The sequence below is a fragment of the Aquila chrysaetos genome, chromosome 9 (assembly GCF_900496995.4).
Source record: "Aquila chrysaetos chrysaetos chromosome 9, bAquChr1.4, whole genome shotgun sequence".
NCBI classification, from domain to species: domain Eukaryota; kingdom Metazoa; phylum Chordata; class Aves; order Accipitriformes; family Accipitridae; genus Aquila; species Aquila chrysaetos.
This window is the reverse complement of record NC_044012.1, coordinates 44,117,146-44,142,625: the sequence shown is the minus strand read 5'-3', so window position 1 is coordinate 44,142,625 and position 25,480 is coordinate 44,117,146. Positions and strand designations below refer to the sequence as shown.

The 25,480-nt window shown below is 56.4% G+C and overlaps 2 protein-coding genes across 15 annotated transcripts in view; both read right to left on the bottom strand.

Moving 5' to 3' along the window:
- Nucleotides 1-5,331: 5,331 nt before the first annotated feature.
- On the bottom strand, nt 5,332-9,582 carry LOC115346482. The gene is made up of 9 exons (XM_041126225.1): nt 9,543-9,582; nt 9,233-9,349; nt 7,751-8,557; nt 7,488-7,612; nt 7,113-7,225; nt 6,845-6,905; nt 6,484-6,576; nt 5,755-5,886; nt 5,332-5,367 (listed from the first exon to the last, which is right to left on the bottom strand). The coding sequence occupies exons 1-9, from the start codon at nt 9,580-9,582 to the stop codon at nt 5,332-5,334; spliced, it is 1,524 nt and encodes a 507-aa protein (XP_040982159.1).
- Nucleotides 9,583-10,876: 1,294 nt separating this feature from the next.
- The window catches only part of OSBP2 (oxysterol binding protein 2), a 126,331-nt gene continuing 111,727 nt past the window's right edge, over nt 10,877-25,480 (bottom strand). For all 14 annotated transcript variants that reach the window (XM_030024882.2, XM_030024883.2, XM_041125787.1 and 11 more), the window contains 8 exons: nt 24,997-25,164; nt 20,961-21,206; nt 17,357-17,477; nt 16,465-16,568; nt 15,968-16,063; nt 15,353-15,537; nt 14,267-14,487; nt 10,877-14,069 (listed from right to left, as the gene is read on the bottom strand). In XM_030024882.2, the coding sequence (XP_029880742.1) occupies nt 13,927-14,069; nt 14,267-14,487; nt 15,353-15,537; nt 15,968-16,063; nt 16,465-16,568; nt 17,357-17,477; nt 20,961-21,206; nt 24,997-25,164 (1,284 nt within the window). In that variant the 3' untranslated portion in view covers nt 10,877-13,926. The remainder of the gene's footprint in view (nt 14,070-14,266; nt 14,488-15,352; nt 15,538-15,967; nt 16,064-16,464; nt 16,569-17,356; nt 17,478-20,960; nt 21,207-24,996; nt 25,165-25,480) is intronic.

Below are 25,480 nucleotides of genomic sequence, written 5' to 3'. Positions count from 1 at the left end.
ATGGCTGTGCTTGCATCCAGCTCCCGCAGCACCAAACAGCATTTGTACAGGTGACCTGCCCCTTTCCAGCTTTATTCCCAGAGCAAACATTTTTCCTACGTGGAAGGGGAGGTATAAAACCATCAAAATCAAAGAGCAGCGTGAGATCAGCCGTGCTCCGACTCCTCCTTCTGACACCTTCCAAAGCATTCCTCTCCTCCTCCGAGAAGACGCCAGTGACATCCTCAAATATTACAGGGGCATGAAACAGAAACCGAACACCCTGAGCGTGCTGAACAGGAACAACTGGGTGGTTTTGCAAGCTCTAGGTCAGGGTTTGCCCCCGCAAGCCATGAAAACAAGGCACACATCTGTACGGGGAGTTATCGGCATTGCATGAACAGAATAGCCCAGCTTCAGGGCTGCCTGGAAAATGTGTGGTGACGCACCAGCTCCCATACTCAGCTATTCTTCCTGGTCCTGGGCAGCAAAGCACCTTCTCCCTACGATCCTCTGGATGGCTCCAAAGCAAAGCAATACGACTTGCTGCAGCACACAAGGCGGCAGAGGCGATGCTGGCAGCGTCAGCCTGCACCCAGGCAGAGCAGGAGCTGCAGGTGTCGGTGCTGAGCAGGTTCCCACCTGCACCCCGGCATTAAAAAAAAAAGGTCAAAACTTGGAAAAAAGTGAATGTATGGATATTTCAAAAGACAGAAGTGCTATGGTCTAGCTCCATCCACTGCCTCACATCATTCTTTAAAGGCTTCTCCCAGGCATGCGTTAAATTGACCCCCAAAACCCAACATTTCTATGAGACTGTGAGTGCTAAGCCTTCATGTAAAACTCCATCACAAGAGTACTCCCAGCTCAGTTCCCATTTCAAAGGAGACGTCCCACTCCGGAATCAAACACAATAAATGCACCTCAATTAGATCACGTAGGTTTCAAATTTTTTTTTCCTGTGAAATAATTGCAAATTATCACGGCTGCAGGCAGCCTCAAACCAAATCAAAACATTTCAGCAGGAGCGAGAACAGGCTGGGAAACTCCCAGGAGAGGGTCATTTGAGCCGAACCATCGACATCTGTGTATTAAAAGTAGAATAACAGCATTTGCACTTAATAACGGCTTAGAAGGCACTGCCTGGTTCTGCAGGGAGGTGATGAACTCACGCACAATACTCATGTCAGCCCGAGGGGCTCAGCGCCAAACACCGACCTGAGCAGCCGTCCTCCCCGGGACATCGCCACTGAGGTAAGGCTGCACCGGTACCCAGAGAAACATCCGATCCTTGCTGCAGCTGGAGCGGATTTCACATCTGGACACAGTAACACCAGTTTAACCTAAAGCCAAGCCTCTGTGCTCCGCTTGCAAGATATTCCCCCAGTCTTGCACCCAAACCTGGAGGTCTCCCTGGCGCGGCTGGCTCCTGTTCCTCCTCTTCTGGGCAGGGGGAAGGCAGCAGGGCTGCTCCCAGCGCCGTCCTCCGGTCTCCGCTCTGTCCTACCTGCATCGTCTGCAGCACAAGCAGCTCCCCGCGCACATGCAGCCCGGGGCTTTGCACCCGGGACATCGCACCCAGCACCCCGCACCAGGGCTCTGCACCCAGAGCCTCGCGCCTCGACCCTGCACCCCAGCGTCTGGGACAATCGCACGTGGCAAACGGGACCCCGCACCCGGGCACCGGCATCGGGGACCCTGCACCCAGACCCCGCATCCCAGCGTCTGGGATGCTGCGCCACAGAAGCTGACGCCGGGCATCTGGCGCTCAGGGATCTGCGCCCAGATCGTGCACCCCAGCAAGGTGCACCGCACCACCGTCCCCGCTCCTCCAGGCACACACAGCCCCTAAAAACCCTCCTCGTCCCCATCCCCGCCGCTCCTAACCCCGCAGCATCCTCCTGCCTCGGTTTACACGCCCAACGCGGAGCCCGAAAGCAAAAAGGAGATTTGTCATTGCCTTAAAGAAGGGGAACTCTCTGGGTTGCTTTGCCCCCCCCAGCACCTGGCAAACCCTCGCAGACAGGGATGTCATAGTGCTGATCACCTGCAACATCTCCGGAGGGAAGTGAAGATCAAGGAGAACATGTCTGAGGCCCCTCAGCGAGAGCCACCTCACCCCTCCGCCTGAGCTCAGAACCCACGGCCACCTCCGAAGGCCAAGGGGAGGAAGACGCCCCTCTGTAGGACAAATTACACGGGGAGACATGTCCAAGAAAACCACATTAAGACTTTCTCTGCATTACGCAGCCGCTGGAGCGGCTGTTCCCCAAACCCAGCGATCAGACGAGTCCCCACCAGGCGGTGACCCACCTGATTCTTCAGGACTAACCTTGAAAATCTTGATTTGTCTGGAAGACTCCATGCAGGCAGGCAGAGCCAACAAAGAAAACATTTAACTTGCGCTACAAGGGAGAATATCTCTGGACACGAAGCTGGCAGTGTAGAAGTCCAGGTCGTTCTGTTACTAATAAACATGAAATGTTCTTCTCTGGAGAACCTTCTCTCTTTTCTACCTTCAGAAACAGCGGTTTGACTGTAGCCCAGCAGATGCTGTCTCTGATCCAGCCAAAGCTCTTCTTTGGGGTTTTTCCCTGGTAAACGCGGTGACGCTGGATGAGCCGCAGGCTGCTGCTGAAGCTTTTCTCTTCTCCTGGCATTTGGACGGCTTCTGCGAGAGCATCCTCCAACGACCAGTGAGCGCTGAGCCCTGGCAAAGCTCATCTCACGCTGCCGCATGGCTGGGGTCTCTCCCCCAGGCAGATTCACTGGTGCGGCAGAAGCCGTGACTGGCGAGCAAAGCTTTTGGCTGGGCTCAAAACATTTCTGGGGTGATTTTCCTGCTGACAGTGTCCCCCCCCCCCCCATCTTCCACGCTGCTCCTTCACCTGCTGGGCCGAAAGAAGAATCCAGGTGTTTGTGCAGCGGAGATCGTGGGAGGCGTGGAACCAGATGCACAGGAGCAAATGCAGAGTCACTGCATGAGGCACTGCGAAAACAGAGGCATGGCTTCATCCCAAGCTGCAAAACAACAAGAAAAATAAGCAAAGACAGAAACAGATGCTTCAGCTTACACTGAGCGGTGGGGAATAAAAAAAAAAAAAGGTGGTAGGAGCAAGGAGGTGCAGTCCAGCCAGGGAACACCACTGCAATGTGCTGTCCTTGGGGACCAAAGCACCTGCGATAACAGAAGGCAATGCATGTTCCTCCACCCGAAGACCTTTTTTGCAGCACGCAGCAGGGAAGGAACAGCAATTCTGTATTTTTTTTTTTTCCTCATTCTGTGCAGGCTCATATCACTTTCTGAGCAGTCCCGATATGCTGAGCAAACATCTTCACTGGTCTATAAATAAATCCATATAAAAATGAGTGGGATGGCAAAGACAGTTTGTCTCTAGCCCAGCTGGCAACCTCTAGCCCCAGCCTGAGAGCACAGGAGGCAGCTCCAGGGAGAGAAGGACCTCGTCCTAACCTGCTGCCTGTGTTGCTTTTCCTATTGCTTTGCATCTTCCTCTGAATGGCAGCTGGACTGCAACGGCCACGCTGAGAAACTGGCTTGCAGGAGTTTGGGAATAAGATGGAGTTAAGCCATACATGGAGGAACATCGTATAATTTCTGTTATTCCTCAGTTACCAAAGGGAAACTGGTGAATGCGAAGTGCTTTCCTTGTTTCTATTATAGCGTCCCTGCTCCAGCACCTGGAATAGACTTTGTTGTGCATGAAACACAGCAGCAGCTGACTTTGGACGTGGGATAATTTAGAGCTAAAAGTGTGAGCAAAGAGTGTTTGAACTTCCATTGTCCGGAGCTGTTTCTTTACACCAACAGGTCCACCAAAGAGAGGAACAAAAGAATATCTGAGATCTGAATCTCCCCGAGCATCCTGTAAATTCACATCCCCCTGCCAACAATTTTTGCCATGCAAGCTCAAAGCCTCCTAGTCATCCTCCACCTTTTCCATCCGTCATCCCCAACTCCTCCCAGCTCTGGTCGGAGAAGCAACCGGTGACAAAACCAACCCCAACTTTTCCATGAATTGTTGAAGAACGAGCAAGTTCTGTTATGAAAGTCCATCACTAAAACAAAGTTAACCACGGTTGATCTTCCACTTACTATGTCTTCAGCCTCCTCCAGAATCAAAACCTTCACACACATAACAAAGAGGGAAGGACAGACTCAGACAAGGAATGCCACAGGTGAAATTCCCAGTGACGAAAACATTGCTGCGGTCATTCAGAGATTTGGGAGCCATTTCTGCATCCACCTTCTGCTAAAGGATCAGTTTTCTCTTTCCTAGTATTATTCATATGACCAGGAACCTCAGCCCGCTGTTTGCAAAGACATTCATGGAGCCTTGCAAGCATTTGGGTTTTAATTAAAAGCTCTTCAGAAAAAAATGTAGCCTGCACCACAGTTTTCTTTGTGAAACTTAAAGGGAAAAAAATAATGCAATAACTTCAGCAAGGGAGCGGCTGTGCATCATACGTAATTTCAGAAACCTCCCCAATCCAACATTGCAGAAAAACATAATGAAAAACACTTTTATTTTAATTGGAAAGAAAGCATACAGATATATCAATTCTCATCCCCTCCTTTCCCCTGGAAGGAGGAGTAGTTATAAAGTACTGCAAGAAATTCTCATTTCCCCGCTTGCATATGGAGAAACTCTCCTTGGACGTTCTCCTGCAAATTAAAAAACAGCATTCTCTCCGATGAGATGTGTAGAGACTGAGAAATAGGTTTCTCCTTTTCAAAATTAAATGAAAGCATCTAAACAGAACAATTCCCTGTGGGGTGTTTTTTGGGATTTTTTTTTTTCCCATCAAACATTTCTGCCTGCAGCCGTCCCCAAGGAGCAGGCAGAGGGTGCGAGACAGCGGGCTGGACCCCGGCAGCTGCCGTCCCCAGCCCAACGCCGAGCCCTTGGCCACCAGCAGTGCCCCCAGCTAAGGCGACGGACTGGTGCAGACGGGGCAAGAGAGTTGCCGAAACCCCCCAGCCCCCGGCCGCGCGGCACAGGCAGAAGACGCAGCCCCTGGGTCAGACACCGCCGGCCAAAGCCCACCGCTGCTCCACGGCCGTGCAGGGCGAGACCCTCCTCCCCGTCCCCAAATCGCCTTCTTCCCCCTGGCCGGCAGGTCCCTGGGCTTGCCCTGGTTCCCCGGGGGGGCTCAGGAGGTGCTCCAGCCCTGCTCGCAGCCGGGCGCTCCCACCAGCCCTTTCCTGTGGGACCAGTCGCTGGGAAGGGACGGATCGGAGCGGCACCCGCACCACCCAGATCTGCCCCCCGCCTCCGAATCCGCTCAGCCTCTCGTATAAAAATTCTTGGCCTCGCAGGCAGGTCGGGACTCCTAGGAAAGACCCGGAGCCACCTTGCACACCCAGGGCTGAGCAGGAGAGGTTTGGCGTGAGCAGGTCAAGCACGGGGGTACCCGGGGGGGCATCTCCTCTGCCCGCCCGAGGCATCCCCAGCTCGGTGCACAGACTTCTCCCCTGCGAGGCAAGCTGCTGAGCTTGCTGCCCAACGCGCCCAGCAGACCCCGCCATCCCTGCACAGCCCCCCCCCGTCTCGCGGGCAAGGCGAAACACCTGGGTGACCTCGGGGGAGCAGCACATCTGGGCTGCTGTGCTCCCCAGCGCTGCTCCCCCTCCCCGCTCGAGCCGCAGCCGGCGGTTTTGCTGCGGTTGGACGTGACGTGGCCAGGACCTTGCCTCCGGGGTGCTGAGCTGGAGTTATCCCGTATCCCCACCCATTCCCTTCTCCCTTCCCCGACCTGCTCCAGGGCTTCCCGGAGCTGCCGAAGGGCATCCATCTTCTCCTTCTGGAGCAGCACGTGGAGCCGGTCCAGGGCTTCCCGCCTCTGCCGCAGGAGGGAGCGGATACGATGCTCCAGCTCCCGGAGCCTCTGCCAGAGAAGCTGGGGTCACGTCACCCCTTTCGGCAGCTCACGCCCACCCTCCAGGTCCGGGAAGGCTCTTCCCAAGGGCAGTCTCCATGCGGGATGCCCGAGTTTTTCCTGGCCAGGGTGACACCGCCTCAGCCCGCCCCGGCACAGGGCTTGATGGACCCCCCTCGCCCCCAGCAAGAACTGAGATTTGGTGGGGAAGCGTCACCAGCGTGGGGATCGTCGCCCTGGGGTCACTGCGGAGATGCAAGCCCTGCCTGCTCCTCGTGCCTGCGCCCAGGACCCCCGCTCTCCCTGCCTCTGCTGGGATTTTCCAGGGACCTTCTGACCTGCAGACCAATAACCCCAGTCTGCGTACAGCCATAGTGTTTTTTTCCCAACGTATTCTTCTCTTAAAAGCTCCAGCCTCTCAGTAAAACCTTCCTGCAGATAATTTTAGTTTGGCTTTTTAGGAATTTGGGCAGCACCAAACACTTCCCATGGGACACGTGCATGCCTGGATAAAGGATAAAGGACTCAGCCTCTGACAGGGGATGTAACGTGCTCCTTCCCTCCAGTGTGACTCTGGGCCCACTGGAAAGCCGGGAGAGCACCAACCTTCTGTAGCTCCCGTTTCTCTTCTTGCAAAGCTGATGTTTTCCTTCTCTCCCTCTCCAGCCCCTTCTGGCAATCCGCACAGGCTCTCTGCCCCTGCCGAGACTGGAAAATCCTTCTCTTTTTCCATTTCCCACGTCTTTGCCTCTTCCAGGAGCCAGCTCTGTCCCTTGCATTGTGCACGGGAGCGGCACTGCTTTTCCCCCCCAAAGCAGAGCCGGTGGCCGTGGCCAGCGCAGCCCCCTGCAGCCTGCCGTCCCCCAGCCCACCGAGGGCACCCGGGGACCCCCCCATGATTGAAGACCCCCCCCAAATCGTCCCTGCCACCCACGGCTGCGCCTGGCCAGCCCCTGCTCTGACTCACCGTCCGCTCCAGGTCTGCCGCGTCCCGACGGCAGGCGTCCCGGGCGTGCGCGGGGCCAGCCCTGCGGCAGGGACACCGTCACCCGCGTCCCCGTCCGCACCGCTCCCCAGCTCCGCGGGCAGAGACCCCACGGGATGCCCACCCAGCACCCAGGGGTCCAGGACCCTCTTGGGTTTCCAGTGCCATCTTCTGCCCCCAGGGCACTGGCAGGCACCTGTGGGCATCGCCAGCCTCAGTGCAGGATCCGTCCCCGGAGATCCCGGCGTACCTGGCCCTGTCTCCTTCGCTCCGAGTCCCTTTCGCACCCGTTCCCAGCTCTCGCGTTCCCTCCTGGCTCCTCTGCAGGGACCAACGCAGCGACACCGGCTGCCCCGTCACACGCTGGCAGCCAGGAGCGGGGTTACAAACCCGTTTGCTCCTTTCCCTGAGCATTTCCATGACCGCAACACGGGACTCAAGGACCGGAGCCAGGCTTGGGGTCCTGGCTGCATCCCTTCTGCTCTCCACATCCCGGCAGAAAGGAGAGCCAGGAACCATCCCCTCATCCATCGCTGACCACCCGGTGCATCCTGCCACGGCTGGGACTGTCCCCTTGGTGGCAGAAACACCCATCCATCCCGCTGTCCCCCACAGCAGGGCGTACCTCGCCGGGCAGCATGGCTTTTTGCTTTCCACGCTGCCACCGGGACTCAGCCGCTCCTCCTGGGCAGGATGACACATCTGCCCCGGTTCCGTATCGCCCAGGGGGTCCTGCTGCTGTGTCAGTACCTGTGGGAAAAAAAATGCTGCACCTACCAGCACACCCTGGCCCAGAGAGAGGGTCCCTGGTCCAGCCGTGCCCCTTCCCCCTGCTCGATCCCAGTCCCTCCGTCCTCCTCCAGCACCCCACGGCCAGCCCAGACTCACGGTGAGCCGGGCAGGGAGCTCTCCTCTGCCGGCTGCGTGCTCCTTCCTTCTCCACGCCATCCACGGCGGGGGTGACGACCCCTCCACGCCGTCCCTGGAGAGCTGGTGGCTCCTGCCGTCTCAGCCCCAGGGGCTTGCTGGTGGGATGTCCCCCGCTCCTGGCTATGCTGATCCCTGGCAAACCGCCGTCAGGAGAGCCCCTCCTTGCCCCGGCCCTGCTCCTGCCGGCAGAGATGCCTGGGGCTCTCCGGAGATGCTCAGCAGCCCGGTTTTCACCGCCCAAGGCGATGGTCAATGAGTCTTTCCCGGAGCACGAACGCCGGTGGGGAGAGTCCTCCCAGCCCAGGGCCGGCTGCATGGAAGGGGCTGGGTGGGGACCCCCCCAGGCCACCCCCAAAGCATCGCTCCGGCTCAGTCTGGATATCCTCCCTCCCAAAGACTCCAGGCTCTCCCTCCTCATCAGACGCGGAGATCTGCCCTGCAAGGGACGTCTGCCCGGCTCCACCGCCAACTGTCGCCGGACATCCAGTCTTCTCCCTGCGGGGAACAAGGACTCATCCTGCCCGGAATCATCTCCCTCAGTAGGGACATCCCCAGCGGGCTCATCTTCCTCCTCGGACAGCAGGGGCTCCACCATGCCCTCCCAAAACCTGGCAGCGAAGTCCTCCGTGCAGATAGAGCTGGAGCTGCTCCGGTCCCCCGGGCTGGGCCGGGAGCCGAGGAGCTGAGCCAGCCCCCAGCAGCGCTTCTCCCGTGGGACAGGGCTGGCGTCACCCCGGGGACCCCCGGCACGGCGTCCTTCCAGCTCTGCGTGGGAGAGCAGAGCCGTGAGCCTCCCCTGCACCCGGGCGGGGATGGGAAGAAACCACCTGGATCTGAACCAGCTTGGAGCTGCCGGCAGTGCCTGTTCTCACCAGGGAGCATTCGGTGCGCGCCTAAGCTCAAATGCTGAAGGCATCCCACCCTCTCCAGCAAGCTCCTCAACCTCAATTATTTCCAAAAGAAAAAGCCACGATGTAATCCTTGTTTTTTTTTTTTTTTTTTTTACACCGGGGTGATTTTTCACCCTGACGGATGCTCCCAGGCGTTGCCGCACCAGCACAGCTCAGCGGTGGGCGCAGCGCAAAGGCTTGCCGGGGCAGCGGGGCACAGGGGTGGGACGCTGCTGTTAGCTCTTCTATCGCGATAAATGGGAAGCCGCTGCCTGACGGGAGAGTCCCGGTCCCAAACTGCCCTTCGCATCTTCTCAAAAGCCCCTCCGACAACGTTTCCCGATTTTGCTCTCCTAGCGTTTGCTATTTCGGTCTCTGTGGTGCGCTGTTGTTTTATTTAAATAGTGCTAGCTGCAAAATCCTCTGCCTGAGCATCAGCCCATCTGCTGGTCCTCCGCCAAGCATCCCTTTGCGGGAAGGTTTGGGCCTGGCAGGCTGGCGAGGCGAAGCAGAGCTGAGAAAGCACCGAAGATGCCCTGTCCCCACTCACCAACCATCCAGGAGCCAGCGAGGAAGGTGTCGGGAGAGATGTCACCGTCTCCGCCGCCGCCGGTGCCCTGCGCACCCGTGCCGTGCTGCTGCAGAGGGGACGGGCGGGGGGGCACTCCTGTGGGGACAGGCAGGGAGGGCAGCAGCCCTGGCTTCTTGCACCCTGGTCTTGCAAACTGCTCCACTACGGAGTGGCTGGGACAAGCCCGTCCCCAGCAGCACAGGAGCAACTGCGTGTTGGTCCGGGACTGGGGGAGAACCAGGGACCCCCGTGCCCTGGGTGCAGCACCGGGCACCAGCGTGAGCCTTACTGCGTTTCTGGCCTTTGAAGACAGCCTCCGTCGGCTCCATGCCCGCTGTGCCACCTGGGCCTGCAACACAAGGCAAGGTGAGGACGGCACACCCTAGAAGCCCCCCCCCGTGAACTCATTAGGCTCCAGAGTGAACGTGCAGAGAACAACACAGCTCAGCTCACCCACCTCCCAGAGCTGCAGTGCAGGGCTGAGGCCACACCGCAGGGCTGACGGGAGGATTTGCAGGCACTGCAGGGCACAGAGGTTTGCCTCTCATTAAAGTCGAGATGCCGGCACGCTTCGTGCACCCGGGAGCTGCCAGCCCCTCGAACCCGGTGCCCGGCGCCCCGTTGCCTGCACCCAGAGCAGGCAGGGAAACTCCTCCCGACCACCAGCACTGGCCAAGCAGGTCCCAGTGCCGGGGTCTCCCACCCCAGCCCGGACCCGTGTGCCCACCTGGTCGAGCTAGGCTGGTGCAGGCAGGAGAGCAGGCAGGAGAGCAGGCAGGAGAGCAGGCAGGACAGGCAGTGCTGTGTGCGCCCGTCTCCCAGCAACGCCGCAGCCGCCGGCCAGTCTCAGCCTGCCCCAGGCTTCCCCTACCCGGCCAGGAGCCTCCTCCACCGGGCCACCTACTCTTGGCTACCTCCTGCCCCGGACAACGTCCCCTGGGCCATCTCCTTCCCTGGGTCACCATCCCCAGAGACCCTTCTTCCCTGGGCACCTTTCCTCGGGCCACCTCTCCTGTTCCTCCTTCCCCAGACCTCCTCCCCTGGGTAACCATCTTCTCCCTTGGCCAAACTCCACCGCGACATCTCCTGCCTGGATGATCTCCTCCCCTGGCCCTCCTCCCTCCCTGGGCGACCCCTTTCCTGATCCTCCTTCTCCTCTATCTCTCCTGGAGAACCTCCTTCCATAGGTACCTAGCCCTGGCCCTCCTCCCCAGGGCAACCTGCCCTCGGACATCTCCTGCCTTGGACAACCTCTGCTGGGCCATCAACTCTCCTGGCCCTCCTCCCCCCCCAAGCCACCTTCCCTGCACCATCTCCTCCCCTCTGACCCTTCTCCTTCCTTCAACAACCCCTTTCCTCGACCTCCTTGTCCTCCAAGCCACCTCCCATAGTCCTCCTCCCCTAGGTGACCTCCTCCTTTGGACAACCTTCCCTAGGCCATCTCCCCCATAGGTCTCCCTTTCCTCCGGGCCACCTCCCGTTGTCCCTTCCCTGGCCACCTCACCTGCCATCCACCGCGTGCCCAGGTCCCCCGTCCATGCCCAGAGCTCACCCAACCTCGGGGTTCCTCCGGGACCCCCACCTCCAGCCTTGAGGAGCGAGTGACAACCTCAGCACTGCAGCTTTTAAAACTCCCGAATCCAAGTTTTATTACCGTGTAGGAGAAGAGGGATCACTCACAATATATTGTTCAAAAAGAAATACATTCAACGGCATTTACAGTGGAATGACATTAAAACCCTCTGTGGGGGGTGAATAGAAAGACCAGGAGATGGTGCTCTGATTAAGCGTTGCCGCTAGATGATCTCCGGAACATAGAGCAATTTTTAAAATTAGCCTAAAAACCAGGGAATTTCTGTTTTGGGGGTGCTCCTTGTGCTCCCCCGAGCTCCGCTAAGCTGTGCAGGGTCTGTGATGGTGATTTCTAAGACAGACGCAGCGATGGGGGGTACATCAGAGAGGACCTCTCGGGGTGACAGAGCCCAGCAGGACTGATGGTGCCAGCACTTAGCGAGCAACATCTCACTCCCCGCTCCCCTCCGCTGCGGGAACGCTCGGATCCTGGTTTGGGGACAACCTGTGCAGGAGCTTCTCACACTCTCCAAGTTCGCAGGTAACACTTGCATTGACAAAGCGAACAAGGAAAATAAGGCATTTTGAAGAGCTCAATTTCTAGCCCATTTTACAAAACCGATTCAGGCCTCGGAGTGGAATAAACCCCCCCGGGCAACTTCGGTTGCCGCCACAAACGAAGCCAGAGGCATCAAGGTTTAGTGCGGAGCATCCTCTGCTCTCCCGGGTAGGTGAAAGCCCATCTCCAAAGGAGATCTGCACGCCCCGGGGCCGGGACACCCGGCAGCTCTCCACAGGCCGCATCCAACAGCTAATGCAGAAGTTTGGCTCATTTAAGAGCTGCACCGGCTTTACTGAGCCACGGGCAAACCTCCAGGAACGGTCTGGAAGGAGCAAACATGCCAGACCGGCTGCTCTACCACCCAGGTTTGGAGCATCGCGCTCCCGAATGTGGGGGATACCGAGCTCTGGCCTTCAAACCCCAAATGCATCGTTTCTAGAAGGGAATGTCTTCGTAACACCTTTTGAATGCTATCACATCCAGCTTTGGAGCAAAATGTTGCTTCTCTACTTTGGGAATTACTCTGTCACCATCACCCCTACACCTTACCTCCAGGACGAGCCTAGGGAAATTGTACTCGTGCTACAAAAACTCAGACAGACACTTCTGTCTTCATTATTTTTCATCTATTGTGTACCATAGAAATTTAAGCAAAATAATTTTATATATATTTTTATATATATATAAATTAGAAGCAAATAAATAAGATTAAAGGGTACATTGAAATCAGTGGGTGTTGCCACTCCGATAGCCACTCACTACTGTTACGCCGTACAAGGTCTATATATACTGTACACGTAGGTTTGCTGTAAATAACGGGTATGGAGGCGCTGGAAGAGAAGCCGACCAAGGAGGAGACCGATGGTTGAGGAACCTGATTGCATAAGTGTCCCATGTGTAGCCTGGGTATTCCAGTTACCATTGCCTCAAAGTTCATTATTGCTAATTATCTTCCAATGTGGATGTGACGGCCCAGCTAGGGGTGGCCTCTGACCCCCGTGAGGCAGCAGTCAGTGTGATATGATGAAGACCCGGAGAAGAAGACATTGAAAATGAGATCCAACGGGGCAAACGCAGGTGTCCAGGTCTCCCTGATACTCTCTGGCCCAGCAGATCCCATCTTCGGGGTCCTGCTACCCCCATCCTCCCCTTCGGCGCTGGGGACTGGCGGTACCCGCCTGCGTGGCCGGTGGCCGAGCACCGCTCGCTCCTGGTCCTCGCCGATCATCGGCAGGGCTTGCTCCGCTTCTCCTGGCGGGTCCAGGGCCGCAGCAATGCGATGGCATGCAGGAGGGGTGAGCGGGGGGCGTGGGGTTCCCCCAGCCCTGTGCTCAGGCTGCTTTAGTGATGACCTGAAACTGCTCCCGGGAGAGACCAGCCACAAGGGAGGAGAAGGAATGGAGCCGGGCACCGGGCTGCGGGTGCCCTCCAGTGCCAGTGTCTGGCTTAATGGGGAAGACACAGGGATGGGAGACCCAGGACCAAGGCTGCATCCCGGGGAGGCTCCATCCCAGCAGCACCACGGCATCTCTTCCCTCCCCTCCTGCCCGGCCTCAGGCAGAGCTCAGCAGGGAGACGCTGCCTGAAAACCTGGCACCGGGGGCCAGGCTCCTGCCAGCCCCTGGGCTGCAGCGATACGGAGCGGGAGAGAGCTGGTACGTGGACCCCGGAGCATTGCTGGTCTACAAACCTCTTTGCTCTGTGTCTGCCAGGCGCTCCCGACCTTGGCGAAGCCACTTCCCCCTTTGGATGTGGTTGCAGGAAAACCAAACCAAACCAAACCTCACTCAAACCACTCTCACAAAGCATCATGTTAAAGACAGTCCTAAACCTTGACTAAACACGGCAAGACTGTGGGGAATCTGCTCAAACACTTCTCTAAAATAAAAAAAAAAAAAAAAAAAAAAAAAGTCACCAGCTGAAATATCCTAAGTGGTGTTACTGGGATGACTGGGCACTGCAGGAACCACCAAGAGCCTCCAGGATCACACACCACAGCCCCTGGAGATAGTTTTCAGAGCAGGATGCAGGGTTGTTTGTGTCCATCTTTGAAGGAACCTGAACCAGGAGCAGATATTTTTTTAAAAAAATAATTCCATAAAGTCCACACACAAATAGGGGGGGGAAAAAAAAAAAATAATGTCAAAGAAAAGAGCTCACACAAATGCACGGCATCCCCACAATGCGAGCATCTTTGGAAGTCGACGTCTCAGCCAATAAAGCCGAGGCGCTGAAAGATATAGGCAGCAACTCCTGATAGCAATAAATATGCTAGGCTAAAAACGAACCAGATTCATGTGTCCTCGTTCCTAATTAGTCGCTGAAAAAGCCATCATTAAAAAAAAAAAAGGATGCTATTTATTAGTGCGTAAAAAAATAGGTTTGGAATCCCTGTTTAGATTTGCTTTTCAAATTTCTGCATGTATTGATTCTGTGTATGTATTTGCACTGTTAACTGCCAGCGGGACGCTGCCGGCATGTCCTCACTGTCCCTCTGTCCCGGTGAATTGAGGCGCGGGGCCGGCCACCCCGGCGTGGCTCAGAAGATATCGGGGCACATACTCCAGTCCTGCTTGTCCTTGGCCTCCCAGTAGCCACCCTTATAGACGCAGATCAGCTCTCCCGTCACAGCATCCACCTTGCGCTCAAACCACAGCGGGATGTAGCCTTCGTAGTCCTTGCCTATCCGGGAAGAAACACGGGATAAGGGCTGCTTTTCCCATCCGAAAGCCGGCGAGTCCCACGCTTCCCCCAGCCACCCAAATAGCTTCAGGGTCCCTCCTTCATCCCCCAAACCCAGCAGGGTTTCTTCGCCACATCCCCCCTCCCGCAGCGAGGGGCGGGCGGTCCCTGCCCGTCGGCATCCCGAAGCATCTCACCTTCCTCCAGGGCTTCCACAGCCTCGGCCTCTCGCCGCCGGCGCACGGCTCGCTGCTTCTCCTCCAGCCGCTGCTTCTCCACGTTGGCCTCGTCCCAGCGGCCGCTCTCCATCAGCCGCTGGTCGGGTCTCAGCCGGCTGTCCGTGGGGGCCACTCGTTCCTCGGGCTCGTTCAGGGTGAGGGCCAGGTCAGAGAAGAAATACATGTTCTCGGCGTTCTCCCTGCGGCCGAAGAACCCTGATCAGGACGGTGGAGGTGGTGCCTACCTCGAGCAGAGCTCCCCAGCCCTTCACATCCTTGCATCTCACCCCAGCTCTGCTGATGCTGTGCTCCTGCTACCCCAAACCGGTCATGCAGAGGCTATTCGGGGAGCCCTGCCTCCCACCCTCTAAGTGGAGAGGCCAATGACACCTCAATGAGCGTCTTGGAGGGGAGCAGACCCCTCCTCTGTTTGCTCCACACACGGAAGCTAAGAGCCAAGCCCACGAACTCCAAGTGCTGTACTGCTCAGCCAAGACACAACACAGCTTCACCCACGAGCTGCTGGATCCCCAACTGCAGAACTGGTGGCAGCAAGCAGAGGACGCTTTCCACAGGGCACCATTCCAACAGAGCATCTCCAGAGCAGGGACCGGCCGTTGGTGCTACCAAAGGCTGGAGACTAGTTTGAGAGCAGCCCTGCTGTCGGTAAGGGTGTCGAGAGAGGACTGCTCTCCAGAGGGCTAAAGTGACCGGTGGGACAGGATGGCCAGGGACCCACCAAGTAAGGCAAAGCAACCAACACATCTCCCTGCCACAGCCAGCAGCCCAAAAAACCTAACCAGTACCCCCGACTGCCCAAAACCTACCTGCAAGGGTCCCCCAGAGCCACCCCCTCCCCTTGCAGGGACCTGCTCTCCCCTCCCGCTGTGTGCTCGCGCCCTGGAAAAAGCCACACAGCCACCCAAGTCCTGGTCCCCTTCCCACGTCCTCGGGGCTGGGCACACGAGCCCCCCTCCATCCCACGGGGCTCAGGGCAGCACCGTTAATCCCCATCTGGCTGTTGCACCCCCGAGCTCAGCACCCCGCGCCGAGGAAGGGACTCACGGGAGGGGGTACTTCTTCCACAGGACCTTTGGAGACAGCGTCTGGTAGACGGTTTTCTGCTTTCCCTCTGTGCTGGTGCTGCCGTGGCTGCTCTGCACTATCTTGGAGCACTCCATCTTCTCATCCCACGTGCCAGACATGACATAGTGGGCTTTACCATCGGCGTCGCTCACCACCCCTGTCACCTGGCAGAAGGAGATAGTCCTGGAGGTGTTTGGAAATGCCCAGAGGACAGGGAGAGGCGCAGGGGGACGGAACACCCTCCAGGTGCCCCAACCAGACCTGGTGCCGCGTGTCCTCGGACATCAGCTGTGCCCAGCACAGGGGGAGCGTGGGCCCATCCTGACCACGCAGGTGGGTCTCCAGCCCATCAAACCCTTCCCAGGTCTCAGTGCTGCAGCTCCAGCGCACAGAGAGCCGAAACATGGGCTTGGAGGCCCCCCCCAGCCCTCCCTGGTGACGCACGTCAGAGGCGCCAGCGCAGCTCCTTGGCCCCGTGCTGGGGCTCATCCCAGCTGCGGTACTGGGACCCAGTGAGCCCAGCTTAGAGGGAAGAGCCAGGTCTCACCCCGCGCAAGGCTGCCAGAAGGAGCAGGGAGATTGCCGGGTACGTACCTTTCGGGGGACATCTCTGGAGAAGTAGCTGTAGGGGGTAAATTTCAGCTGGCATTTATCTTTTGACTTATGGTTAACAATCTCTATTTCACCAGACTAGATAAAAGACACAGAACCACAGCGAGTGAGAGACTTTGCAGGGAGACAAATCAGGCGTTAGTTGTAGTGCAGGTACAAATCAACACCAGCTGCAGCATCACTTCTGGCTGTAGCCACCACACCGGCCGCCCCCACCGGCTCGCCAGCAGCAGGGTAAAATCCATCACACGCGTGACCACCCTACCCCACGGAGCTGCTGGCCTTGGGAAGAGCCATTAGGAGCTCCGAGAAGCCTCCCCCCAGCCCTGCCAGGGAAGCACACCTTCCTGTCACGGTGGGGACACCAGGACGCGCTGGCACACACCCCAGGAGGGCAATGCCCTTCCAGCCCCCCTGCCCTTCCCCGGAGCCAGGCGAGGCCAGGCAGGACCCATCACCTCGGACCCGTAGCCACCGACCTGGTCAATCCAGAGCTTGCCCACGATGATGTTGTGAACAGTGGAGGTGACTTTCCTCCAGACGTAGTGATTCCCGCTGGAGTGAAACTCGAGGTGGATTGCGCCTGCGGAGAGAGGGGTGCCCCGAGCTCAGCGAGGGCAGACGGCCAGGCAGGGCTGCAGGCACGCTCCCCTGGAGCACAGTGACACCCCGGCACCGTGCTCGTCCTCGGAGCCAACCGGGCCCCTCCATCTGCATCTCCCAACATCAGTCCCCGACCAGGGCTGGGTCTGGATCCATCCCTCCCCTTGCTGCACACTCCGTGGTCTGCTGCAGTAAGGGAGCTGCAACATCCGCAAGGCCCTCTGCCCTCTTCCCACCCCCCAAAAAGCACTAATTTTAAAAGCAGGTCAGAAACACGCTGCCTGGGTGACTCTCAGTGCCACAAAACCAGCCAGGCACCAGCACAGCTCTGGGACCAGCCCCAGGCATGCTGTCCAGCCCTGGGACAGGCAGAAGACAAATAAAACATTGGAAGGAGGCAGCTTATTGCATCTGGCTGCCAGGGCGAGGGTTAAAACAGGCAGCAAGCTAACCCTTAAATATCATTTAAGGAAAAACCAATTCATGGGCAAGCAGGGTATTTCCAAAGCACATCTGCTATGGTGCTAGCAGCAAGCAAAACAGTCTCCCCTTACAGCAGGCATAATTTCCATTTCCAGGGCAGACGAGTTATCATCAGATTGTCTGTGATTGGGAGCACAAATCCGTGCTCCCTATGTTGCTTGGGGTGGAATTCACTGAGCCCTACGTGAGCCCAAGGGACTGGCACGTTGCTTTAACCCCTTGGGTACTGCATGAGCAGCGCAGACAAAAAACCAAGCCCCGATCCTCCCGGCACAAGTCACCTACCCAGTGGCATGATGGAGAGGTATTTGCCCCTGAACTTGCTGGCGATCGTGATTTCCTGCCACAACGTCCACCCTCGCTTAGAGTAGACGTGATGGGCGGCTGCCGGGGGGTGGTGGCTCACCTGGGGGAGAGGACAAACAGCCTGTAAGGTCACAGCCACCAGCACTGGAGAGCCCTGGCAAGCACTTGCTGCATGACCCCTAGGAGAGGCAATAGCTAGCTCCACGTCAGCTTTGGCCCTAAGGATGCTCTGCTGCGCTGACCTGAACACCCCAGTCTTCTGCTGGGCATTGGAGTGACCTCCCGCGAGGTACCCCAGCAGCAAATGGAGGCGCACCGAGCTCCTGCCAGGATTTTCTAAAGCTCATAAGCAAAGCATAAAATCTTAATTTGAGCAACTGTCGCTGTGAGATGATGCTGTACTGTGATCCCCTGTTCTCCAGGGATCCTGGGTGACAAACAGGGATTTGCCAACACCCAGCCTAGATCCCCAGTAATCCCAGCGTAAAAGCACCTCTCCGGCCAGCAGCGGCTCCCACTGCTCTGCCCAGGAACTTACAGGGGACACAGGTCCCCCAGCCATCCGAGACGCACAGACCTGCCTAGCCAAGACTTTGACTTCGCCCCTGCAGACACACTGGGCTGGAAAAGCAGACAGGACATCCTCCGTCCCGGGGATGACTTGTAACAGGACGGTGCTCACATTCCCCTGCGCTGGAAAAGCCGCCCAAACCCAAGGTGGGAGCAGGATATCCCAGCCAGAGGGCTCTGCGCTCACGTGGGCTCTCGCCCAGCTGACCCACGGTGCTACGGCACGGCACACACCACCCCGCACCGGGAACCTGCTAACCACGGGGTCCCAATGGCCACGTCAACGAGTTCAGAGATTATTTGCACGGATGTAATTACAGGCTGAGCGCCCCAAGCTACTGGATTACAAATGTGAGCAGAGCAAAAACCTCTCCATTAAATCCCACTATCACCGGCAGGAGAAAATCCTATTTGGGTAACTGGATTTCAGGCACAAGATTATCAACGCTTTGCTCGGCACGTCGGCAGGCTGAGCAGCACAAGTGGCATCCAAGGAAAGTTCAGAGCAGTGGGAAGGGCATCCATCCATCCATCCCACGCTGTCTGTGCCAACAGCAGCACCAGGGCAAGATGCACTGGCAATGCTACACCAGTGCAAAGCTGCACTCTTGCTGAATTTGCCTTTTGAGATGGCTCCAAGAGGGAGATTAGAGGCTTCGCTCATGGACCAAAGGGTCCGGAGTGCTGCAGGGGAGCAGGTTTGCTCCAAGTTACAACAAACCTACTTTCGGATGAAGCTCATGTGCCGTGCCAGCAAGGGAGTGGGACTCACGGACCAGGCAGGAGAGCTGCACCCAGGGCTTCAGTCCAGCCTCTGGCTCAGCTAATGTGGAGGTGTCAGAAATACCAAATTTGGGTATAGATGTAGCAGAGTCCAGACCAACCAGAAAAAGTAATTCAGGGCACGTTATTACTTGGGAGGGGACAAGGATGGAGGAAGGAGGGTGGGGAAAAGGAGATTGAAGGAATAAGAAAAGGAATGGGAAGGTATGGGAGTGATGTGGTCAGGGACATATGTGACAGGCAGCGCTGGGCTTCATCACCGCAGCCCTAATGAGGGTAAGAAAGTCACCCTGTTGTTCTGACTGTACCCCAGGAGGATGAGGGGTGTTGCTGGCTAAGGGACAGATTGAGCATCCTGGTAAGGAATCATCCACTGCCTCTAACACCGGGCTGAGCAGGGTAACAGCCCAGGGAGACAGGGCACCAGGGAGGTGTTGGAGAACAGAGACCCCTAATTTCGCTCTGCTGTGCATAAAGTCAGCTGGAGAATTTGGCTGTGTGGCAGGACAGGGTAATCGCTGCAGGTCAGGGGAGGTGAAGGCGTGATGCTGCTGAGATGGATGAACCTGAGCTCTGCGACATTCACAGCAAAAAGCTGGGAAATGCCTGGAGCAATGCTGCCGTCTCTGATCTGCCTCCCGGGAGCAGGCAAGGTGCCAGGCAGAGCAGGAAGGGGAGGCACGTTCGCAGCTGTAGCTTATTACACTCTGGTCAGCAGTGTCCTGGCTCACTGCAGCCAAGGGCACGAGCTCCCAAGACTGGGACAGACCATATGGGCATCACTGGGGATGATCAAAGCTGGCTGACATCAGGCACTCAGCTTTGGATGGTGTGAAGGGACAGCAGAAACAGGAATCTTGGAGATATCTACTGAAGCACCTTTCCGTTTGTCATGAGCAAAGGGTCCCATTTCCAGGAGACCCCACACAGCCTGTTCACCGTCACTGCCTGGAGCAGCGCAGCCAGCAGAGATGGGATGTGACAGTAGGTGCCGTCCTGCCTCAGGCCAGAGCTTTGCAAGAGTCTGACGAGCTTGGGCGCCCATTACCATGGAGAGGTTTTGTCCACACCTACATGTCCTGCGAGGAGCCGATGGCAGAGCATGGCATCTGCTACAGCGACCGCTCCAAACCTGGGTACGAAGGGCCGCGACTTGGAGAAGATGATGACGAGGGACAGAGACAAACTAAACCACGTCAGGGGGACACGTGGATGCTGGTGCAACCCTGAGCCTCCTCACTGCGTATCCTCAGCACGCCCCGTCCACATGTCTGATACATGCTGTGAGCATCACATAGCACAGCATGGCATGTCCAGATTAGCAGCAAGACCCTTTTACTATGTGATGCTCCTCCCAAAAGCCCACAGGTCTCAGGGCACAGTCTGTGGGAACAGCTCTGCAGATCTTGGACCTGCATCAGCCTCTACAGAGTGACAGAGGTTTGTGGTTTTGTTTGATGTTTCTGAACACTGAAAGATGCAACAGTTACTCTGTCTCTGAGATGGCACAGCCACCCCCTGGAGAACAGAAAGCCCCCACCAAAGTGATGTCCTGCCCGAAAGGGGTGATAAATGGCCCCATCCCTCCCCAGGAATGCAGGATGGACCAGCCAAGTGTGCTAAATATTAAAGAGTTGATTTTCTTCACAGGTCACAACTCATTAAGCACTCCACGTTTTTAATTAAGACCTGCTGTTCGATGCATGCCAGATGCACTCTGTGATTAGAACATGGGGCTGTCAAGAGTTTCTCAGGTTGCCCCCAGGCTCTGAAACTAAAAATTTTCAGTCCAACAATAAAGAAACAAGACCCTGAGACACCCTCTGGCCCAAAGATACCCTGAAACAGTTTGGGGGCATCACTGCATAGCTACAAAGGAGCTCAGGTGAGGAGAACTTCTCCCTTTCTGCTCAAGTGTTGAGATGTAACGGCAACCCCAGCTCCAGGCAGGCTACCAGGAGACCTGGCAGGGTGAGGGACACTTTTCTCCTCCCCTTCTTTGCCACCTCCTGCTCTGCAACACCGGGATGGGCACACTCTGCTTCTGAAAAATTGCTTAGGCTGTGCCTGCTGCTGCTTCTGCCAATGCCAGCAGCAACCCGCTGGCTGTCTCGGCCAGGAGGAAGGCTCAGTGCGAGGAGATGCTGGGTCTCCTTCAGAGAGGGGCTGCTTTGGCTGGACGTGAGCAGCGGGGCAGATACGCAGAGCCCTTCCGCAGACCCCGGCTCACCTGCTCGCACAGGGAACGGAAACCAAACTCCTCCAGCCGGTCAAGCTCATAGGTTTCCCCCAGCAGCGGGTTGAATGGCTTTGCGGTGCGGTGGACAGTTGTCGAGTAGGAAGACACCGAAAACGCAGCGACGAAGCACATCTGCTCCGTGGAGCTCTCACACTTGACCGCTTTGTCCAGCAGCTCGTGGTACTCGAGGTCCTCCGTCAGCCTCTGCAGCATGGAGAGCGGCTCGTTGAAATTTACCTGGAGGGGAACAAGTAAGGGTTAGCAAAGCAGGAGAGATGCCAAGCCAGACACTTCACCCTTTGCCTTTTTCCCCCAGCGCTGTAGCCTGCTAAGCACGGGCATCCCACATGTTTGGCTCTCTGAGCATGGTGCAATGCATTCCAAGAGTCAGGGATTCAGCGTCGATGGAAACTGCTGAACCGAAGCAGCAGCCCCGCAGCGCAGCTCATGGCGCGGGGCTGGATGTGCCAAGGCACACTGCGCACACTCTCCCTCTGCAGCATCACACAAATGTTAACTAGAGGCAAGAAATATGTGCTCTGCTCTGCTCCCTGAACTGTACCACCAGAGCGCGAAGGCTTTGAAGTTCCCAGCTGAGAAGAGGCGTGCCAGGGAGCCAACAGCCCCGCAAGCTAACCAGGTATCTCCTTGCTCCGGTGACGGAGCACCACTGACTCCTAAAAACAGCCTCAGCAGCGAGACCAGCTCCCTCCTGCCTCCCGGCCAGCATCCCACCAGCCATGAGCAAGAGGCGACGCGGGGCAGAGACGTGCTGCTTGCCGGGCTGCCCTCCACTGCCTCCTAGCAAAGCCATCCCCATGCTGGGCTGCAGCCCAGTTGCTCAGAAAACCTTGAAAAGCTGCATTCCAGGGTCTCCCTGTTCCTGGGACTGCAGCCCCACAAGAGCACCCGAACTGCATGTGCGAGCTAGAGGCAGCGGCGGCAGCAATGCCCTGCGGGGCAGAGAGCAGAGGGGAAGCTCTGTCACGGGAGAGCCTGAATGGGTCATATTTCCACTCCCAAGTCATTACTTTGTCAATTAGAAACCTTTGCCGTACATTGCCAGGTTGGACAGGCTGCAAACATCTCTGGAAAAAAAAAACTGGTTGATTTTAGCAATATTTTTTGTTCTGAAAAGAATTAAAAAAAAACATAATTGAAAGGAAGATGGAGATACTTTGTCTCAAAAGGTCTTCTGTCTTGAAACCATGTGAAATTCACTTTTTACCTTCAGTTCAGAACAAAGAAATATGTTTTAGAAGGAGCAGATGGTTGAAGGATGGGAGAACCACTTCTATAAGCCAAGTTACACATTTCATACTAAAGAAAACAAACTCCAGATTGTTCCACTCGGGGATTTGGCCTGTAAGCAGCAGGGATCTTACAGCATCTGAGAAAGAAAGAGCTGTGTAGCAAGGGCAGCATCACATCCACACAAAAAAGCAAATCACTGCCAGCTTGAGATAACTCTCAGGAGAGACGCAGGTGGCACGAGAACAAAGCCGGCAGCTGCATCCTCTCCACCAGCACCGCTCGGGCAATGGCAAAGCAAAACCTGTCCACAGAGGAAGGAATATGAACCCACCCAAAATGCAAAATCCCTAAAGCCGTTTTCTTCCTTTACAATGCTGCAGATTTGTTCGTTCAGAGGAAAAATTAAGGAGTGCGCTGTTTGCACGGAGAAGTTTTTCAGTCCATCACATCCCCTGGGAAGGGGACAGGGTCTCAGAAATGCTCTTAATTTGCCAAGAATCAGGTGAAGCACATAGAAGGAGAAACTCCCATCACTCAGTGCGCACAACAGGCTCACTGACAGTCTGTACTATAATTAACCACGTTTCCAAACAGCCCTCCCTGAGCCGGCCACTCCGCTTCCTTCTCCTCCTTTGCTCCGTTTACCACAATGTCAGCTTGAAAGCCCTCGCTCGGCAGCTCCATCTCAATTCACTGAGCTGCAGGCTTCTCCTGCACTCCAGGCACACATACTACAGAGAGAGAATTTAAATGGCTGTTGCACAGAGATTAAATTGATCCCTGTTGCCTTACCACGGGCTGCTTGTTCTTAGGGTGAATCTCCCCAAGAAATGCCACGTGCAGCAGAGTTTGTGGGGTGCAAAGCATCTCCCTGCCTCTCTATCTGTACAGATATCCAGAGAGAGGAGCTAACAGCGAGTGGTTGATGCCAGGCTGAGCCCCTTCTTTACAACCTATAGCTCTGTTGAACAGTTTACAGAGACAGCCAGATCCACTCGCCCCAGGAGGGATGGAGTAATTACATCCCCTGAGCCGGCATCAGGGGTTGCTGCGCGAGCAGAACATACTGCTCTCAGATTTGGACTCGGCTTTAGCAGCTCCCGCAATGATTTGATTGATAGGGAAGGTATAAATTTCCTCTCTCCGGGCACCAGCAGCTGCTGGTATTTCACGTCCTGAGCTTATTTCTGTACCCATCAAGCCTTTATCTGATATTGATGTTGCTGCAGAAATGCTAACAGACGGCGCTGGGCTGTATATCTTGGCTGGAAATAGCACAAAGAAGAGACAAACTCATCTCTCTTACTCAAAGAGTGTCAGGCACTGCTTTAAAAAGAGACGAAATACAATCAGTTCAGCATCCAAGCCCCTGTAACACACTCTTTCCCCTTTACCCAGCAGAGGAAGAACCCTGAATAAGGCTCCAGGGCTATGGTTCATGCTTTCCTGAGCTACTTCCACTCCAGTCAGTGCCACAATAACCCCCAGTCACCCCCAGCTGTTTTACAGCTGTCCCAAGCTTGCCAGGACTTCATAGTTTTTGGGGAAATGGATTCCTTACGATGGTACCCAGTCCCATCCATGCTGCTTACGGGGCTGGTGAAGACCTGCTAAAGAACCAGCAGCTTGGAAAGGGCTAGTTTGCTCTGAAAAAAATGGCTGTAGTTTTGGGGGAGCTTTGGTGTGGGCAGCATTTCATCTGGGTAGATGAAGCACAGGGTTATTTATCTGCAAGAATTAAATGCACATCCCGCTTACCCTCTGTGGCAGCCCATGCGAGGGGGGTTCCTCCACACAGACCCCCGCCAGCAAACCGTCTGCTGACCACATGCAGGAAGCCTTCGCCCCAAGGAGCAAACCCGGCAGCACCCAGCAGTGCCGTTAATCATCCCCACCGCATCTCCTTCACTAAAAGGCTGCTCTTTGCAAGGAAAATAAAGGTACTTTGCATCCCTGGGGTAAAACGCAGCCCTGCCATGCTGTCGGTGCAGGTGGGGCTGCTCCCTGAGCATCAAGTCCCCAGGATGCATACTGGGGAAAGCGTGATCAGCAACAAGGTCTCTTCTTCTAGTCCCTGGGTGAAACACTTGAATCCTCAGGGATTCAAGGTGTCCTCGTTCCCTCCTTGCCTCTGCAACAGTTGGATTTGCAGAGGACACTCGAGCAACGTCCCCTCTGCTCCAGCTCGCCCTGGGACTCGTGTGAGCAAGCTGCCAGGGCTCTCCACAGCTGGCAGAGCAGAACGGATCAGTCCCAAAGAAAGAGGCAATCCAATTCAAATAGTCCCTAACATAACAGCCACGATGTCAGAGCCATTTACCACAGAGCAATTGGCACTACAGCTCCGTGCTGCTGAGGACAGCCTCCTCCTGCCTGGCTGGTTCAGCTTTCTGGCTGTGCTGGCTCTCTGGCAGCAGATGGATGATTTCAAAGGGCAAATAAATTGCAGGGGAAAATGTAGAGCTTAGAGTCAGCAGAGCTGAGCAGCAAGGACACATCGGTGCTGCAGAGCAGGGCCAGGGAGAAGGGTGAAGTGGTTTCAGAGGGCTCTGCCAGTGCAGAAGCCAGTTCCCCAGGACAAAGTTGGCAGCTGGTGACATGCTCCTGTCCCGCTCAGGGCTGCTAGACTACCACAGCACCTGGCAGGACGACCTGGAGCCATAATCCAAGTCCTTTGCACAGCCAAGAGCCATGCCCAAACTAAACCCTCAATGCCAGCATCACGGCAGCACCCCCTCCGCCAGCCCTCGGCGCCTGGGACACGCTCACTTACGGGCATGGGGATCTTGGACAGCTCTTTGCCGATGCAGTTTTTCATGATGCTCCAGAGGTTAAGGCTGTAGTTGGGTTTGTCGGGGATGCGAGTCCGTCTCCTCTTCTTCGGCAGGAGATCTTTGCAAGTGGACTCATTGTAGCTGCTTTGATTTGAGCTTTCAAAGACCTGTGGAAGCAACAGAAGAAACACAGGTCTAAGCTGGACTTGCCCAGCATGACCCAAACGCTCCCAGGAGTGGCAACTGCAGCTCAGAAGACACTGCATGCCCTTGTACTGGGGAGCATCACTGGAAGCCTGTTCTCCAGGGCATGGGGGAAATAATGGTGCAATTGCCCCCCAACTTTCCTGCTTCCCTTAGGAGGGTGCTTGGGGTGGTGCTCACAGAGCAATCAACTCTGCTCCATCCTGGAGGCATGGGAAAGACCCGGGTGGAGAGTCCCTCCAACAACCTCCTCCTCTCCTGCTCCCCTCTCCTGGTTTC